Here is an 18,182-nt window from a genome sequence, read left to right on the forward strand (position 1 = left end):
GTGACTCATGAGCCTTCTTTATGTGTCATAACATAAGATATGAAACAAAGCAATGGCAAAAGCTGCTCTGTTAAGACCTGCTCAAACTCTTAAATGTCATATTTAGCAGCCGAGAGCTGAAATTAATTAGGAACTTTTTCATTGTCAGAATAAAACAAGCGCTGAGTGACAGTGGAGGTAAATCTGCTGGTGTGGGAGTGAAAGGGTTTACTGTGTTACCTGAGCAGGCGAGTCATTAACCGTTATGAACACTCCCCTGGGTGTGTTCCTCACACACACACACACACACACACACACACACACACACACACACACACACACACACACACACACACACACACACACACACACACACACACACAACATCACATTTACAGCGTTATCTGGAGCTGTTTGTTTGTTCATTTAACTCTCATTCAGCCAGTGACCTTGACAACGGTACCGTTCTTGTGTGAGAACTTTGTGTTGACTTACTGATGTATAAATGTTGTGGGGGGTAGAGAAGGCAGAACAATACAGGAAAAGCCATTGCTTACCTTGATTTTGTCGTTGCGTTTTGGGTTTTTGCAGATTTTTCACCCAAAGAATGAGCAGCTTTTTCAAGTGGAAAGCGGTTTAAACAGATCATTGCAGTGAACAAGATCTTCTTTCACACAGCTCAGAATGTGCCCCCAGTAAAAGACAGGGAAGAGAAATGGGGAGAAAATGCAAAAAATATGCCGCTGATTATCCACCAAACTCTGTACCAGTAACAACAAAGAAGCATACAAAAGTAATAAAAAAGACAAAAAAATATATAAACACCAATATAAACTTATTAAGTTTTGTTTTTTAATGAGCAAGAGGTTTGATGCACACTAAACTCCAAAAGGTGCTTGCAGCTCTTGCTGAATTTTTGTATCAACATATACATTTACTTTTTACATTTGTGTGTGTGTTGAGTGTTTCTTATCTTTGACATATGTATTCAGTGATATTGACCCACAGTGTTATTACAGTGTTATTAATGTATTCCTAAAATCTTTGGTTTGTCTCTTTTCTCGTCAGTCATCCCCAACACCCTCAGGGTCTCCTCCCAGACCCCGCCCCCAGTCGTCCCAGAAGGAAGTGACATCACGCTCTCCTGCAACGTCACCCGAGAACTCACCCACCCCACCTACCTGTCCGTCACCTGGTCGGTGAAAAGGGGAACATCATCAGAGGAAATTTTGACATTTGGCCCTCAGGGAGATGTGGTCGCGGGGCCGAAGTTCGCCCGCCGCTACGCTGAAGGTGGCATCCGATTGGTTCCTGGAAGAAATGGATTGTTTGAATTGGTGATTACCAGAGTGACGTCGTCTGACGAAGGGATTTATGAATGCAACGGAACGGAATGGACGCATGAAAATGGAGGGAAATGGATAAAAATCGTGGAGAGCACAAGAGAGATGGGAACTGTTGCTGTTACTCCTACAGGTAAGAAACAGAACAGCAGGAGCTACAGTACAAGTGCTATAGTAGTAACAGCAGAAGCAACATCACTGTCTAACAGCGTTGCAGTAGTAAATGCAGTAATAGTTGCAGCAGTTTAGCTGAAGAATTTCACACATTTTATTAAATTACATTTATTTAAATAACCGTCAAAGTACTTGATTTTGATTCATTTATTTTCAGCCATGCTAGCAGCGTGGCTCCAGGGATTCAAATGTCGGTCAGTTGGTCAGTCCACCACTTTGGTCCAGAATGAAATATCTAGACAGATGATGGTGATCCTCTGACTTTTCATCTAGTGTCGTCATCAGGTCAAAATGTTAATTTGCCCAATACTTACTTACTTACTATACTTTATTGCTTTATGACCAAGTACCTGAGATGTCACACAGCGTCGGTTGGGGCTGAAGTTAGAAAATGAAAATAATCTGGGGGGTGTGGAGTTAGAAAGAAGTGAGCTTACCAGACCTCTGTAGCCCGCTCCTCACCTCTGCTCGAGGCTAACGCAACATACCCCAAACTCTGACCGAACTGTAGGCGCCAGGTTATGAGAAGGAGGAAGAATGCTGAATGATGAATAAAAAAGAAGATATCTCTGTTTTTGATACTGTTTTTTATTTCTTTCTTTTTTTTTTTTTGCTGTCCCATGTTATAGGAGTGCAATCAGTGGAGTCCGTCAGATCAGACATGAGCTAATTCGGCACGCTTTTAATGGTGCTAAAAAAGTACAGGCTGAATGGGAACTGTAGTTCCAAAACCCTAAATCGAAAGAAACCACTTCACTTCGAAAACTCCTGATCTTCAGTATGAGACACAGGTGCTACGTCCAAGTGATCATGTGCAACATAAACTTGGCAATGCAGCAGTAGCTAATCTTTAAATCTCAGTCTTGGTTCTTGATGAAAATGGTTACTACACTGCATGTGTTTCACAGTTTTCGTGCTACTTAGTTGGATATGGAGTGATACTGGAAAAAAATGAAGGATGAGAGGAGAGGGAGGGACGTGGGAGAGTTCTCCCTCTGTGAGACTCTTTCTTCTCTCTGCCTTGCTCTGTCCCAGGAGGCTCGTGACCCTCACTGTCTGTCTTTCTGTCTTATTCTGTCCTTAGAGAGGCCCCCTACACTCACACACTCTCTCTCATTCATAGTGGTTGCTGTGGTCACCCTATCTTATATCTTTCTGGGCTACCATATCCTCTTAAAGTGCTGGAAAACACCCAGTGGTTTGTAATGAAACCAGGGATGAGCTGCACACACAGGTCTCGGTCTCTGGTCCATTGTGTCCCAGTCAGTTCATATTGACTTACTGACTTGAGTAAAGAGGATGAGAAAAGTCAAACAGAGTGGGCTTTGTCTCTTTTGTCCTTTTCCAGACACCATACAGAGACTCTTCTCCACATATTGCTGTCTAGGTTGTTACTGGAGACCGTATCTGGTGGTTTGAAGATACACAGAAAAGACTGAGAACTGTTTTTAATTTGCTGGTCTTTTTAATAGACAGGATTGTAAAGTTCTTCTTTAGCATCACTGCTCAAAGGATGCTTTGGGAAACCAAAAGTACACTTGTGCTTCCCTCTAAATCTCTGACATTTATAGATGACTGTTTACATTGTCTTTTAAGATCCTATACTCTTGTCCAGTTTCCATTAACTTTGCCTCTGATGGTTTTCAGTCTAAATTGATTCACATTTCAGTCTTCCTCTTTTTCATCCATCTCGTCGATGGATAGGATGACCTTTATATTCAGCTTTATACATTAGTGCTGCAGCTATGGAACATTTTCATTATTCATTATCAGAATTTAAATATTACTCTGTTGATTAACTCTTTGAACCTAATGCAATTTGCTTAAAAAAATGCACCATAAGGGAGTGAAAACTGAGCAACATCCAATAGTTCAAAGGATTCATCGTTTATACAAAAGTTTCAATAGTTTTCTCTGTCAGCGGTCCCTATGTGAAGTGTTGAAGCTGCTTATTTAGTCTGATAATAGTCCAAAACCTGCAATAATATGTAACAGATCTTCACTGTCGAGAACCAGTAAATGTAAAAAAAAGTATCAGAATAGTATAATAAATATGAATATCAAAATCGGTTAAATTTGTGTCAGTAAAGTAATTAAACAACCAAATAATTGTTTGAATTCTGGATAAAAATCAGTGAAATATAACACTGAAAACAGCATTATTTACTCATGTTCAGCCAACCCACACTAAAGAATTTCAGAGTCGACTAATAGCCATACATTTTCTTCCACTCATTGATTTGACTGCAAAGTCTGACTCCAGTATTGTTGTCTTTGTGCAGAATAATTCAGTAATGCTGAAGGATCTTTAAGTTGCAGGACTTATTAAAGACCAAAGCACTCTTTGTTAAGCCTTTATCTTGTTTATGCAGGACATTGCCTGTACACATGAAGATGAAGTGACTAACTGTCTCTGTCTCCGTCCTCTCAAGGTCAGTCCCTCAGTGTGAAGGCTTCATCCTCCTCCTCCTCCTCCTCCCCCTCCTCCACGTCTCTGCTCCTCTCCCCCGGTAACACGCTGACCCTCCTCTGCTCCGTCGCCGCCGACAACCTGCCCGCCCTCGCCCTGGAAGTGACCTGGCTGGCCGACGGCCGTGATATCATCACCATGGAGCGCAGCGGGGTGGTGATCTCGAACACGTCCTCGAGCGGAGCGCAAGGAAAGCGAGGGGAGGCGAGCCTGGAGCGAACAGGAGCTGGAGAGTACAGGCTGGGGGTGAGAGGGGTGAGGGGGGAGGACGGAGGCGTTTACACCTGCCGTATCCGAGCCTTCATCGAGAAAGGAGGAAGGAGGTGGCACATGGCAGCCGAGAAAATGTCCAGCCCTGTGACTGTGAAGGTGTTGCAGATTAGTGAGTGGAACAAATGCATGTTTGTTTTTTTTTGTTGCTTTAAAATGTTCAGATGCTTAATGAGACATAGACATGAGTTGGAGATGAATCAAATCAGTTGCATATAGAAGCACATTTCTCCCAAAAAACGATTAAAATGAAAACATTCAAAAAATTTTGTACGACCAACAGTTCAAAACCCAAATATTGATATTCAGTTATCAAAAATGTTGACGGTTAATGTCTTATTGACTAAACAATTAATCCATTCGTCGTTTCAACAGTAATTAATTCATGAGATACTGAATCAGAATTATGAAGTCATAATTTTCACTTTCCAAGTAAGAAATATGAGATACTCATGAGAGGTTTCTCATTTCAAATCTCTCAAGTAATTAGTTTTTCTGCTGAGAATGGGCTTCCATACCTTCACTGAGAAGACTGGCAGTCACTGCATTTGACAGTACAGTATCCGCAGGATTGCTTGCAGCACAACAGCACATTGCTTTAGGACACAAAAAGGCAAATGTTTCTCTCCTTTGGGTAGAGCTGGGTAAAATGTCACCCTGATATGAAACCGAACATTATCTGAAATTTTGTTTATCATGATATTGCTCTAAATCCTGTTCTCGCTGAGTGAAAGTTCATTGGCTTTTCATTTGATTTCATCCCTGAAATATTACATTATCATTGTCACTAATTCTAAGGAGACATTGAGTACTTGTAGTGTTTGTTTTTTTTTACTTTAGAGTGGTTGGCCATTTTTTACCAGGAATTATCAAAGACATGGGTGTGTTTGGGCACTGCTCTGATGTCCAACACAGTGGAGAATTGGGGGGGGGGGACAAAAGTAGATGTAAAGCAACATGTGCATGTTGTTTCTGTATGATTTCACGTTTTGTGGATGTGTAACAGTGCAGCGGTGCCACAGATGAATCTGGAGTCTCAAGGGGAGACTCTTTAATCCTCTAGTCAGCCTGTCGACTCCTGTTGCGAGGATGATTGATTAGTCATGCCTTTCCTGCACTCTGCTACCTCTGGGTATGCTGTTAGTGTGTGTGTGTGTGTGTGTGTGTGTGTGTGTGTGTGTGTGTGTGGTGTGTGATGCTCTGATCCCACCCCTAAAGAGCAGTGGTGTCAAACACAGTCGACACAGCAATCAATTACTGGCATGGTGGGTGGTCTCTCTGTCTTTTCTCTATTTCCACTGAATTTTACATCATGTGGCTTTTTCTCTGGTGGGAATGTAGTTGGCTTGCAAGGTGATGTATTAGATATGCAGTTAGATATGGAATTAGTTTCTTTTTTATTTTCCTCCTAAATAAACATAATGATAAAATTAGGATGCTAATTAACCCCTTTATTTTTCATGTTCTCTTTGATTTAGACTCTTAAGAAGGATCAGGCTTGTAGGACCGTTATCAGAGGTGTACATGTATTTGTCCTGTAACGTTGTTCGGTTTGGGACACAACTTTCTTTGGTTCGATACGCCCTATGAACCAAACAATTATTGAACTGGCCTAATACAATCTAATGAACTATGCGTCTTAGCACGTAAAGGTGTGAGCGTTCCACCCTGAAAGTTTTGCCAGTGGGACAGTCGTTAGCGTTAGCTAGACCATGCTAGTTGGGTTAGCCCCTGGACGTAAAGATCATATGGCGAATGTGAATGAGAAGCTGGAGAAACATCCGATGCCATTTTAACTCTGTTGTTTGGAAGCGATATGGTTTGCTAAACATTTTGAGACAGCATCACCTAAATGCTTCTATTACACAGCTTGAGCTGCACTATAATGTTCCTTCACACCCGTATTTCCCATCAGTCCGTAGTGCCAACTGCCCCTGTATATACGAGCACCAGCTGCAGTTGTCCAGGAATTATCCACTCTCATCACAGATGTCTGGAACTCCAGGGCTACAGAGACTTAAACACTTGAACTGATTGTGAAAAGCTTAAACTTCGCTGTTGGCGCTGATGGTTGAACTCGGTATTAAAGGAATAGTTCGACCTTTTGAGACATTATGTTAATTTGCTTAAGTAGAGTAAGATGAGAAGATCGATACCTCTCTCACATCTGTGAACTACATACGAAGCTACAGCCAGCGGCCAGTTAGCTTCTTTGCCACCTCCAAAGCTCACTAATCAACATGTTTCCTCTCGTTGAATGGCACACAGTGGTGACGAAGAGTTCAGCTAGCAGCTTTCACAGCAGCCTCAACAAACCTACACAAAATTTAAATTGCACCAAATAGGTTAGGTGTTCAAGCACCTTTAAAGTCTGCTGTAATAACGATGGAGCATTAGTGACATATTGATATATATGTTGTGTGTGTGTGTGTGGGGGTTCAGTGTGTGTTGTAATTTTTACAGTGAGCACCCAGTGAGCACCCATTTAATGTTTAATTTTTTTTACATGTTATCGTCTGCGTTTCTTTTGTTTACCGAAAACAGATCAAACCTTGACCCCAAAACCGAACCTTGGATTTTTGGTACCTGTCACACCCCAATATTCAAGGCCCATGTTAGCTTTAACAGAAATGAGTACTGGGGTGTTAGTGATGGAGAGACGGATTGAAGGAGTGGAGAATCCAACTGCTGTGGCATAACAGCAGCTGGATTTCTGACAAACTCCCAATTCCCAATGAAATGAATTAAATGGACTTTAATGAATAAATAAATACTTGTTACATAATCATCTCAGTTCAGCTACAGTACTATATTTAATACTTTTGGGAATTCCCAGGAAGTGTTTTGGCAGATTGACTCACTAAAAGTTTAGTGTGAGCAATAGAGTGGCAATAACCGCCCCCCCATGATATTTATGGAGTCCAGTGTCTGCTTTGGTGCTTCTTGGCCGTGATATTGTCAGTTCAGTTCAAAAACCCTCACAGTGCTGTATTCCCTCTGAGGGGTTTGGCATGGATGGGTGAGACTGACGTCAAAAGGAAATCAGACAAATTTAAGTATTTACTTAACTGCTGTTCAGTCAAAAGCTGCCATCTTCATTCAATAATTTGTGTATTAATTTTTCAGGAAATTAGATCTGAAACAAATCAGGAAATAATTCTTCTGACAGTGACCAATTTCATGATATCCAACCCAATTTTACAGTTTCCTCTAGACTTTTATTTTTGTCAGGATTGAAATTCAACTAAATCTCCGTTTTATTTTAAATGATTTTTGAGCATAAATGATGAAATGAAGTTAGTGCATTTTAGTTTTTATGACTTGTTGGTTTCTTTCCATTTATTTAATCTTCATCATGGCAGATTCTACCTCCTCTACTTCTTTCTAGGGTTTGACTGCTTGGGTTTTGGGAGGTTCAATAACAGTGTTTGTGTTGCTGTTTTGTGCTTATACACTCTTATTTTTTACTTTTTGCCATTTTCATTTCAACACAATTACTTTTCCTCCATGATGTTAAAAACTCCTGTGAAACAGAATCTGGACCAGCAAAACTCTCCACTGAACGCAGACTAACTAAATTAAAGCATAGACACTCACCACACCCATTCAATGGTAAGGAAAACCCAATTCATTTTACAAATAAATGAATCAAATTAGATTCAAATTTGACATCTGTGGGAGGCTTGACTCTCATGAAATCAGAGCAGGACCGCTTGACTGATATCTGATATTTCATAACTGACTGTTATCGGTTCCATGCATCTCTTTACTGTGTTTTTGTGGCTTTGCTGACACCTCCCCTCTCACTTGTTTCCTCCATTGTTTTTGCTGTGACTTCCCTGCTCTGTGGCCAGCAGCCTCCTCTACTTTCAGCTTATTTCAAAAGGTCTTCGACATAGAAAGAGCATGAATCTGATATTGCATGATAAAGTTGAATAATATACAGGCTGAGTAGCTGGAAACTGTTTACTACAGTCAGTGGGTGTGCTGGGCGTCTGCACTGTTTGTTCCTCTGCTATTCCTCCCATCAATATTTAAAACTGTTCCACTGATCAAATAGCACTGAATATCTCCATATCTTGTTGTGTAGACCAATTTTTATTAAACAATAACTCTAACTTGGTGACAAATACTTTGCATTTCCTATTGCTGCTTCACTGTAAAAGCCTCCTGCTGGTAGGAGAGTGACCAGTAAACACTAATGTGGCTGATATTTGAAAGTACAAACAGGAACGCAGGAGTGAAACCAAACAGAGCTTTCGCAGGCCACACATGGGTTGAGTTTAGTGCAAACTACAGCTTGGTTTCAGAGAGGAGACCGTCTGAGGTTGGCCCTGGTTGACTATGCTCCCAAGCAATTAAAGCTGGCTATACCCAGCCTGTGCAAAAACAGCCAAAGGCTACGTTCAGACTGACAGCCAACGTCCCATTTGTGGCATGCCATGCTTTTACAAACAAAGACGTTTGTCCAAGTCTGGCCACTTGAACTAGATTTTAGCTCGTCCTGGATGGTTCAGGGCATAAGTGGAGTTCATATGGGAAAAATTAGAGTTTTTTGTGTCTGTGGTAAAAAGCAACATTCATCATTATTCTCAGCAATGTTGTGGTAACTAAACAAACATTGACAAAATGAGTCCCAACCTCTGAAAAATTTCTGGGCTAGCTTTCATTGCACAATGTAATTAGTAGTGGACGACCGAGTTTTTCAGTGGCCGATGCTGATATTTAGAGAGCAGGGCATTAGAACATAGCAGCCAGTAACGGTTTTAGATTAGATTTGCTGTCATTTAAGATGGGAGAACTGTGTTAATATTAAGAAAAGACAATGACTGAGGAAATTTAGGCAAACGTTAACAGCAGGATGCATGAGAGTTATAGTACAGGGCTCGAAGCTAACTTCTTCACCACCTTCCCAAAACTCACAAGGGGGAGCGCTAACATCAATCCACAGCAGCCACACTGACAAGGCTGCCTGCAGATGTGTCTGCAGACATTTTTTGTTTATCGGCCTCGTGAGCGCAAGCATCGGACGATGCCAGTTATCTGAAAATGCCGACCGGTTAATTGGTTTGCCAATAAAATTTGAAAACCTTGTCATTAACAATCAAAAAACGAAGGTTCTTTTGTTAGCATTCAGCGTCGATAGCCTAGGATTCATGGGAGGTGTTCTTCTATCACACACCCATAGTAAAGATGTTCTCCAGAACTGATTCTAGTTTTTTACATCTGTTTAACCAAGGTAGTCTCAGAAGAGCATATTGAGAAACATATAAGACGTCATATGGACAATTTTCCAATTTCGCTAATTTACCGTACACGACATTTACATTGGTGTAAAATAGCAAAACCCCTAACCCATTGGCCAACTACATTGTTAACCAACAATTGAATTTAAGCATTTTATTTAAACCATAAGCAGTCATTCTCAGTGGACAGTACAGAGTGTGTTTTTCGGTTGTAGTGCAGTAAAGATTCCTATGTCCTGTATGTCAACTGGAGCCTTTAGTTAAAATAACAACCATCTCTTGTAGATACGCAGAAGCTTTCTGAAGCCTTGAGGATCCATGTTACATTTAGAAATATCAACCAGGCTTTATGGACACACACACACACACAACAGTGAGTTAGCGTGGGGGCACAGCTAAAATATCAAGGATCGTGATCGAGAACATTTTTTCAATCTCTGCCATGTTGTGTGTGTGTGTGTGTGTGTGTGTGTGTTTACATGGGCGAGAGTGTGCACGTTATCTGCATACTTATGTGTTTGTCGGGCATTTTACAAGTGTGTTAGAGTGAAACTAGGTTTGTTGAAGGCTTTCTCCAGAGTAAATGCTACGCACACATAAATGCTTCAAACACTCTCTTTATCTCCCTGTGTGTGTGTGTGTGTGTGTGTGTGTGTGTGTGTGTGTGTGTGTGTCCCACATACTGAGGGTATGAGGCTGTTCTCACTGGTGGAACTCCTACATTTTGGCCTGGGGGTATACATTCCTTCATACTGCGTCTGCATTGCCGACACACACAACAACATTTCTAATTGACTTTATATATTTCATCCTCATTGCTCTTGAGTGTGAGCTTAAACTTTGTGTGTCTGTGTGTGTTGTCAACCAGTCAGTTCCTATTCTATTGATGTGTGGCCTTGAGGTTGCCCACTCTTCCCACAATGCTTTGCCACAAGCCTAACAGGAAGCACAAAAGGAGTTGGAGAACTTGTTTAGGAGCTCCCCACGGCAAAAACACACACACACACACACACACACACACACACACACACACACACACACACACACACAGAGTTAAAGAGGGTGTAATTCCTCTCACCCTTGGCCCTTGGCTACACTTCCTCTGTGTGCTTGTTGTTCTGTCAGCTGGAATTGTTGTCAATGGAGCCACTTAACTCAAAAAAGAACCGCTTGTATTTCATGCAAACTCATATTTTTTATTTTTCATAGCTTATCAGAATATATATATATATATATATCTCGATGAACTATGAATGTGGGATTTTGAATGGAGATTCATGTATTTTTGCACTCATATGTGTAGCTGTTATTTTCTGCCAGTACTAAGTATCTATGATTTTTGCCATGTTCATGTTTAACTAGAAGAAAACAAGACCAGTACCACTTAAACACAGAAACTCCATGTTTCATGCTGCTGTGAGGCACTTGTACTTTCATACACATCACTGCTAAACCACAGACCTAATATATAAACAGTTTTGTTAACATTTAGTCCTTTAAAAGTCATTTACACTGCAGTCTACAATCAGGTTCAAATGATTTAGAACAGCAGAGTTTAAAGAATGATTTAATTTTTTTTCACAGCTTATTTCCATCATTTCTATTGGTTATGGCAACATTATACTCCCAAAAGTAATTTCTGAGATGTAGTATTACAGCAACATCACGACAAGGTTTTACACAGTTTATCCACATTATCCAAACCACTTTATTTGGTAGGTAAAACCGAAAGTGTGGCACCTGAAATGTTGCCAACCATCCCTCATGTGCACAGAACTACAGCAAGCACAGTAGGTGAAAGTTGAACCAGGAAACCGGTCTGTAAACTGTGGTGGATGTTTACAACAGACAGTTTGGGAACTTATTTTACTATTCACCTCAGTTTTCTTTAATTTGGACGTTTGTTTATAAACTTGGCTTGTCATCTGACTGCTTGTCACTTGTAATAAAGTGGAATTATCCTTTTAAATTATATGACTGTAATTTGCCACTGATATATCTAGAGGTATAGGCTTGTGATGGTCTCTAATTCTCTTGTAGTGACTCCTATAGTTATTATAGAGAAGAATGTTCACCCAGTTTTAGTCTCTTTTTGAACCGTTGATTAAACAAGGGTGCAGTCGGAAATGATAAATGACTCACTGAGACGGTGGCAGTGACTGTGTTTTGGTTTTTTTCCCAGGCAACTGTGTTGGGGAAAAAAGGGTATAAAAGAGTCAGGTGGCCGCCTGTTTCTAGTATAGTCTAGCAGTTTGCTTTCAATCAGCCACGAGCCATCAGCCATTAGGTATATGAGGCAAAGGCATTTGATCCCAGGCCCAACTGGAAGAGCAGATCAATGTGCGCCAACACTCCCCTGGGCCTGAATTTAACTTCTGCTTCTTCTTTTCATTGTATTCTCCACCTTCAGCTGTCTACCTTGATTAGAAAATGGAGAAATGACAAATATGTGTGGCTGGCCTCACGCCACGCCACGATGAGGAATTCAGTGATATTATTGGATCTCTGTGCAGTTCAGCTGCTCCTCCACGCTGAGAGGAGCCAGTGGAGGTGGTTCAGGCACGCACTGAGGTCACACCCCCACTCCTTTGGAAGTGATCCAGCATGACCGACGGGAGACTTCGAGACCTCAGTGCAGACACCCTGTAGGGGTCGTGTCTCCCAGCTGACCTGGGAGGGCCAGGTGGAGCTCGAGGAAATTGCTGGAGGAAAGGATATAAAGGAACGTGTCCTCATATTATATATCCTCATATATTGCATCATATTAAAGCTGCACTCATCTATATTTTTCTATAAGACAAAGTAAGCAACTAGTTGGTGAACACAGTGGAGCATTTAGCAGCAAGAGATATTTCCCTCAGGAGTTGGTGAAGACCAAAAACCGAGCTAAAAGGAGAGTAAATATTGGACTTACATTCATCAGGAGGCCAGAAACACGACTCCAAATGAATGCTAGTGTTGCTCTGTGTCTGCTGGATGTGTAAATAAGCAATTGTTTTATAATACGTTTGCCTTAACAAGGTGATAATATATCAATGTTTGTAGATTGTTACGCTGCCCCCAAGTGGCCAACAAAAAACAGTTAATGCAACAAAATATAGCTTAATGCAGCTTTCTTCTTTAGTAATCAATGCTTAAACAACCGCACCTGGTTATGTACTTTAATCAAGAGGGTGGAAATGCACCTTATTTGCATTTTAAGTTTTTTGCAACATTTCAAAGGTTTGCATAAAATATAGATGGAAGCACCGGCTGATTGACCACATTTTTCATTGATTCTGCAGTGTGTACAGGGATATTACAGGATGTTTGTGGAGTATGGGTCCGCTACCTGACGGGACACCGTCAGGTAGCGGAGAGACAATGAAATACAATCCAGGAATTCCAGTTTGAGTAATTGATCCATGAGTTTGAAGACTCATCGTGTCAAAGCACTGCACAGCAGTTATTATGAGACAGGATTTTACAACTCTGGAAAGTTATAATTGCAGCAGTTATTTTATTTTTACTCTGTCTTGATGATTATAAGGTAAACAGTAGAATTAGCCTGTTTCACGTTACAAAGTAATCTACTAGGAATGTGCACTTGCAGGTATTTGATTGACATTGAAATGAATGAGGGGGCTTTGTTGGTTCACACTGTGCTAACTCCAGTCTGTACACAGACTTAGTTTGTTACTGGTCTTGTAAAATGTTTAGAATCGTATTTTTCTTTTCATTTTCCTGATAAGTTTGGGATTGTTTGCTTCGGGGGAGTCTGTAGCTGTGGGTAGAACAGGTTGGCTATTAATCTTAAGGTTGGCAGTTCGATTCCCACCTTGTCCTGCCCACATGTTGAAGTCCTTGAGCAAGACACTGAATCCTAAATTGTGTTTTTTACCGACGCATCTGTCAATTGAAAGAAATTATCTTCAGTCATGCTAACTTTATTTCATACAGGATTGACTGGTGAAAAGCACTTAACATTTTTCTTCCCTAAGGAAACAGTTTAAGATGCTTCCTGCAGCTCTCCAGCAGTTTCCTAAACTCAGTGAAAATCTATTCGTCAGTGAAAGCAGCTAAATTAAGGAGGTTGTGCATGGCCACAGGCTGTATGAAGCTCCAGTCTGTGGTTTTATGATGTTTAGCATCTATACTGTTCAGTGCCTGCCTTCCCGTTGGAGAGCTTCCACCTTCATTCACTGAAATAGTGCAATTTGTCTGAGTGGAGCAAATGTTGGCATGATTTTCACACTTCCTCATCTATTATTTGAGGAGTATTTATTATTTGGCCTTAGTATATCAAACAGTATACCATGACAAGCTTTTTTAAATGTTTAGTAATGAATATCACCCCACACGTCTCAATGAGATTAAATGTTCATATATCCCATATGTGTATATAATATTTAATCTGATATTGGATGTGTAGAAATGGGTGTTGTAATAACAGTCACTGGGAAGCCTGACGTGGGTAGGAACAGGTGACTGTAATCCTCCTGCACACACAGTAATCTGATTACATGTTGTTTTAGCTGTAATCTGTGACGTTCAGTGTGTGTCAGCCCATACTTCCCCTCCGTCCTGGGAGACACAGAGTGTTGACAGAAAGAGGGAACGGCTCAAGTGGCTTAGTCATATCTGGTTTTCCACACATATACACACACACACACGCCGGTGAAACCAGAGCGTTACACATGCCTTTGGTTGTTTTGGCAGAATACAGCATTCTTCTGTTCCTGGAAACGGCTGACTCTGCCGAGGTTGGGAGTTCAACTCCCTGCCCAGCTCAACGGCACTGCCAGGATGAGCGGTTCACCTTCCTCTCCTCTGCGTGTCAAACATATTGCCAAGGCATACAGCCCACCTGTAAATGAGCCGAAGCAGAAAACACACTGACCAGTGAAAGCCCAGCTTCACGCCTTCTGAACTCCCACTGAAACACCTGAAGGCTGTTACACAGGGAGTGTATGTGTGTGTCCATGTGCTATGTGGACTATGGCAAATTATCACTCAATCCAAATGTAAGCTCTCAAACTGAACACTCAGCGTGTTGGCTAATGATTTGCACTGAGAGTAGCAGAAAAATAATGAATGAGAAATCATAATGTTTGAAACATACCAGTCAGTGGTAAATGAATGTCACCATTACATCACTGCACACTAAGAGTCTCTAACTAAAAGTAGCTTCTTAAAATGAACACATGCAGTGCGATGCAGATGAGAGCAGTTTGTTGTGTTATTGACATTGACCTATTTTTCCTCACTCTGCCTCCCCGAGCCACACACTAATAGAGCCTTATCTTCTTTTTAAGGCTTGTTTTTATACAATTTCTGCTCTGCTAAACTCGACAGAGTGCAGAATGGCAGGAAGAGCAGCAGACTCAGTTGTGAAGATGTAACATGAGGTCAGCAGCATCATGGACTCTTTAATATGGGGTTTGGGGTTTTTCATATTCACAGAAACTGCAGGGTGTTTAATGGTTGTTTGGTTCTAGATCTTCAGGACACACAGATCTTGGTTTAGCGATCATTATAATCATTATAATCCTAGATAAACATTGTGTACCACCCATGCAGCCCTAAAAAAAACATATTAACTCTTTAAGTGATAAAAAAAAAAAACCCTGCTTGATCAAAATACATTTCTGGTTTGGATAACTTCTGGTGAGTACTGTAGCTGAGTGTCAAAGTATTTTGTCCAGAATCATTTCTAGTCTTTAAACACAAAATATTATTTATGTTAAGGGTGTTTGCATGTCCTTGAAATGTCTTAAAATGTCCAGAATTACAGTATGTTGTCTAAATTTTAAGGCCTTTTGGCTTGAATTCATTGGTGTTAGAAGTCTTAGAAATTTGTCAAGTTACTTTCATTTAAAAAAAATTTGGATGGATTTGTTGTCTATTCTTTTTTTGTGGTTTGTGTATTAAGTATTAGCTTCCGAAACCTATATCGGTCAGATCCAGTTCACTCTTGTACAGTATCAGAGCTGCTGAACTGGTGACGAGTGTTCATGTTGCTTTACTAAATAAGGCAACGTTTCAGGGTGTGAGAGGCGCGTGGCTAATTGGCAAGTTTCACACTTTCTCATTGATCAAAGTGTGTGTGTGTGTGTTTCACAGCAGATGGTGACAGTGCATGAGTCTGTGTGTGTATGACGTCCAAATGACATCACGCAAACCTCCTCCTTTACCAAACACACTCAGGCACACTCTTACGTATGTACTGTGTGTGTGTGTGTGTGTGTATGGGATATCTTACAGTTAGGCAGGTGGAAATCTTTGTGTGTGTTTCCTGTTCATTGACGTGTAAAGGTGCAATCTGGATGTCTCACTGAGAGGACCTGCCTCACCACCTACACACACACACTATTAACACAGTGATACACACCTCATCTCACACAGTAAACACTGTTATTTCAGGTCTATTTCTGTTGTCTGGCTCTTTCACTCAGGTCTATTTAAGGACAAAACCACAAAAAAAAAAAAAAAAACAGGATTCACTTTGCATTTGTTGCTGGACTGTTGTAAAATGACAACCTGGCAGTGACTGATGAAAGTAACGTCCCGCTGGGATGGGAATAATTTCTCTGGAGGCAGCACAGTAACTCGATGTGTGGTATTATTAGGTTTGAGTTGTTGTTCAGTTATCAGGGTGCTGATTCTAACCTTGAAACTAGTGTTAATTTCAGTCCCAGTGATACAGACTATATACTGTATCTATAGCTCTGTTATTATGTTGAGAGACAAAAAGAAAACAATGTTACTGTCTATTCTAAACAATAGGGGCTTTTTTTTTAAACCTGTGCGCATTGGGGTATATGTATATGCCCATATGTTATTATTAAGCATCTTTCCATCGAGCATCTTTTCAGCCTCCACTCTTCTGGGAGGCGTTTCCATTAGATTTTGCTCCCATTCAGCCCCAAGAGCATTAGTGAGGTCCAACACTGATGTTGGGCGCTAAGATCTGGCTCGCATTCGGTGCTCCAGTTCATCCCAAAGGTGTCAGATGGTCTTATTAGTAAGGGGAACCAAGGATTGTGAGACTGACCATGCCTTGGATGTATTGGCTGCATGGTACTGTCGAGAGGGCTGAGTCATAAAGCTGTTCCACTTTGTAGTACAGTACAATACCCTGCTTTTCAGCAGCAGTTGCTGGGTTTCACAAAGATTTTAGGTTGGGCTTTTGTTGCATACTTTTGTTTTGGGGCATGTTTGCTGGTACTGACATGTGCCTCAGGGTGTCACATTCAGCCGTGGCTGTTGCAGCTTGCTTATTCCACCTCACCTTGCTTCAGAAACTGACAAAGACTGCGGCAAGTGGTAAACCCAATATCAAGCTTCAAAATGTAGCTGTCCTGAACCTGTAGCTGTAATTCTTGGCTTGACCCTCAGTCTGTTTAGCCCAAGTATGTCAAAAAGTCACTAATTGTAAGTGATCATAAAGTTGCACACGTTGGGCAACAACATTGGAAATTAGTTCAAAATGCAAATGGACTCATTATCAGACAACCCACCTGTGCTGCTGAACACTTAATTACCCCGTTAAAACATTTAAAGCTTCTGAATGTTTGAACTACATAATCAGTCGAGTTTAATTTGATGCTTTCTCCCCAGACCCGAGCTTCACGCTGACCCTTGAACACATCCTGAACCCCCAGATGACAGCTGAACCCACAGAGCTGGCATGTCATGTGACCAACATTACCCATCTACCCCCGGGCGGCCGACTGGGTGTCACCTGGGAGCACACCACACTTCCTGGTACTTTTACCTCAGCCTTTGTCCAAATCTTTAAGGCTTTCTTCCACAGAATTACTTAAACGAAACTTCTTACAGACTTCCGTATTGTTTTCAATCTGTCCAATCACCTGCAGGTATAGGGGATGATCCTCAGACCTCACATCCCATTGGCTCCCTGGATGGCCATGGCAACCTGTTGCCGGAATCGATGTATTCTGACAGACTGAAGAGCGGCCTGTTGTCTCTGACCAGAGTCCAGCCCAACACATTCAAACTGCGATTCCTCCGCACACAGGTAGCAAAACAGAGCTGTGAACATAATGACTGATGGAAACGGTGATTTCTGTATGTGATGATCAGACTGTAGGCAGAAGAAAGTTATGTGGTAAGATTTTTTTTACCAGAATATGGGGCCAGTGTAACTTTTTTTTTTTATTAAAAACTGGATTTTGTCCAATGTTAGTATTATGTTCAAACTTTGTTTTAAATTGTAGTGGGTATACCTAATATGTATGTCATTTTGGGGAAATGTGTATAAATTCATGCAGACCATTTTAACATGGTACGTTTTGATATTTCACTCAGTGTAAACATCTGCTTGTTCCAACACATCAGCAAATCATACTCTATATATGTAGAATATATACAGTATGTGATACTGTCATACTTGTTTACAACTTTAAAGCTGCAGAAATCAATATTTTTATAACAAAAATTGATCATGTGTAATATGATAGTCGCTTGTAATCCAAACAAAAACTTTATATCCCTTTTTAGCTCATTATTTTGGTTTTCTGGCCTGCAAACACTACTGTAAGCCACAAGAACATTATATGGTCATACTGTCAATGTTGTGTTTTAAGCTTGTTCCGCAGCCTCAAAGTGGCTACAAACGTGTGTAAATGTGTAAATATAAATGTAGTTTTCCTTATGTGACTGAAAATCCAACAGCATTTGTTTATACGTAACGTAGGA

At 40.9% G+C, this 18,182-nt stretch overlaps 1 protein-coding gene across 1 annotated transcript in view; it reads left to right on the forward strand.

Moving 5' to 3' along the window:
* Positions 1 to 18,182, forward strand: part of ptgfrnb (prostaglandin F2 receptor inhibitor b) — a 62,550-nt gene that overhangs the window by 12,087 nt on the left and 32,281 nt on the right. Inside the window, exons 4-7 of the mRNA XM_044187703.1 lie at positions 1,048 to 1,455; positions 3,929 to 4,348; positions 17,082 to 17,228; positions 17,342 to 17,502. Of these exons, the coding sequence (XP_044043638.1) occupies positions 1,048 to 1,455; positions 3,929 to 4,348; positions 17,082 to 17,228; positions 17,342 to 17,502 (1,136 nt within the window). The remainder of the gene's footprint in view (positions 1 to 1,047; positions 1,456 to 3,928; positions 4,349 to 17,081; positions 17,229 to 17,341; positions 17,503 to 18,182) is intronic.

The sequence above is a fragment of the Siniperca chuatsi genome, linkage group LG24, assembly GCF_020085105.1.
Source record: "Siniperca chuatsi isolate FFG_IHB_CAS linkage group LG24, ASM2008510v1, whole genome shotgun sequence".
Lineage (NCBI taxonomy): Eukaryota > Metazoa > Chordata > Actinopteri > Centrarchiformes > Sinipercidae > Siniperca > Siniperca chuatsi.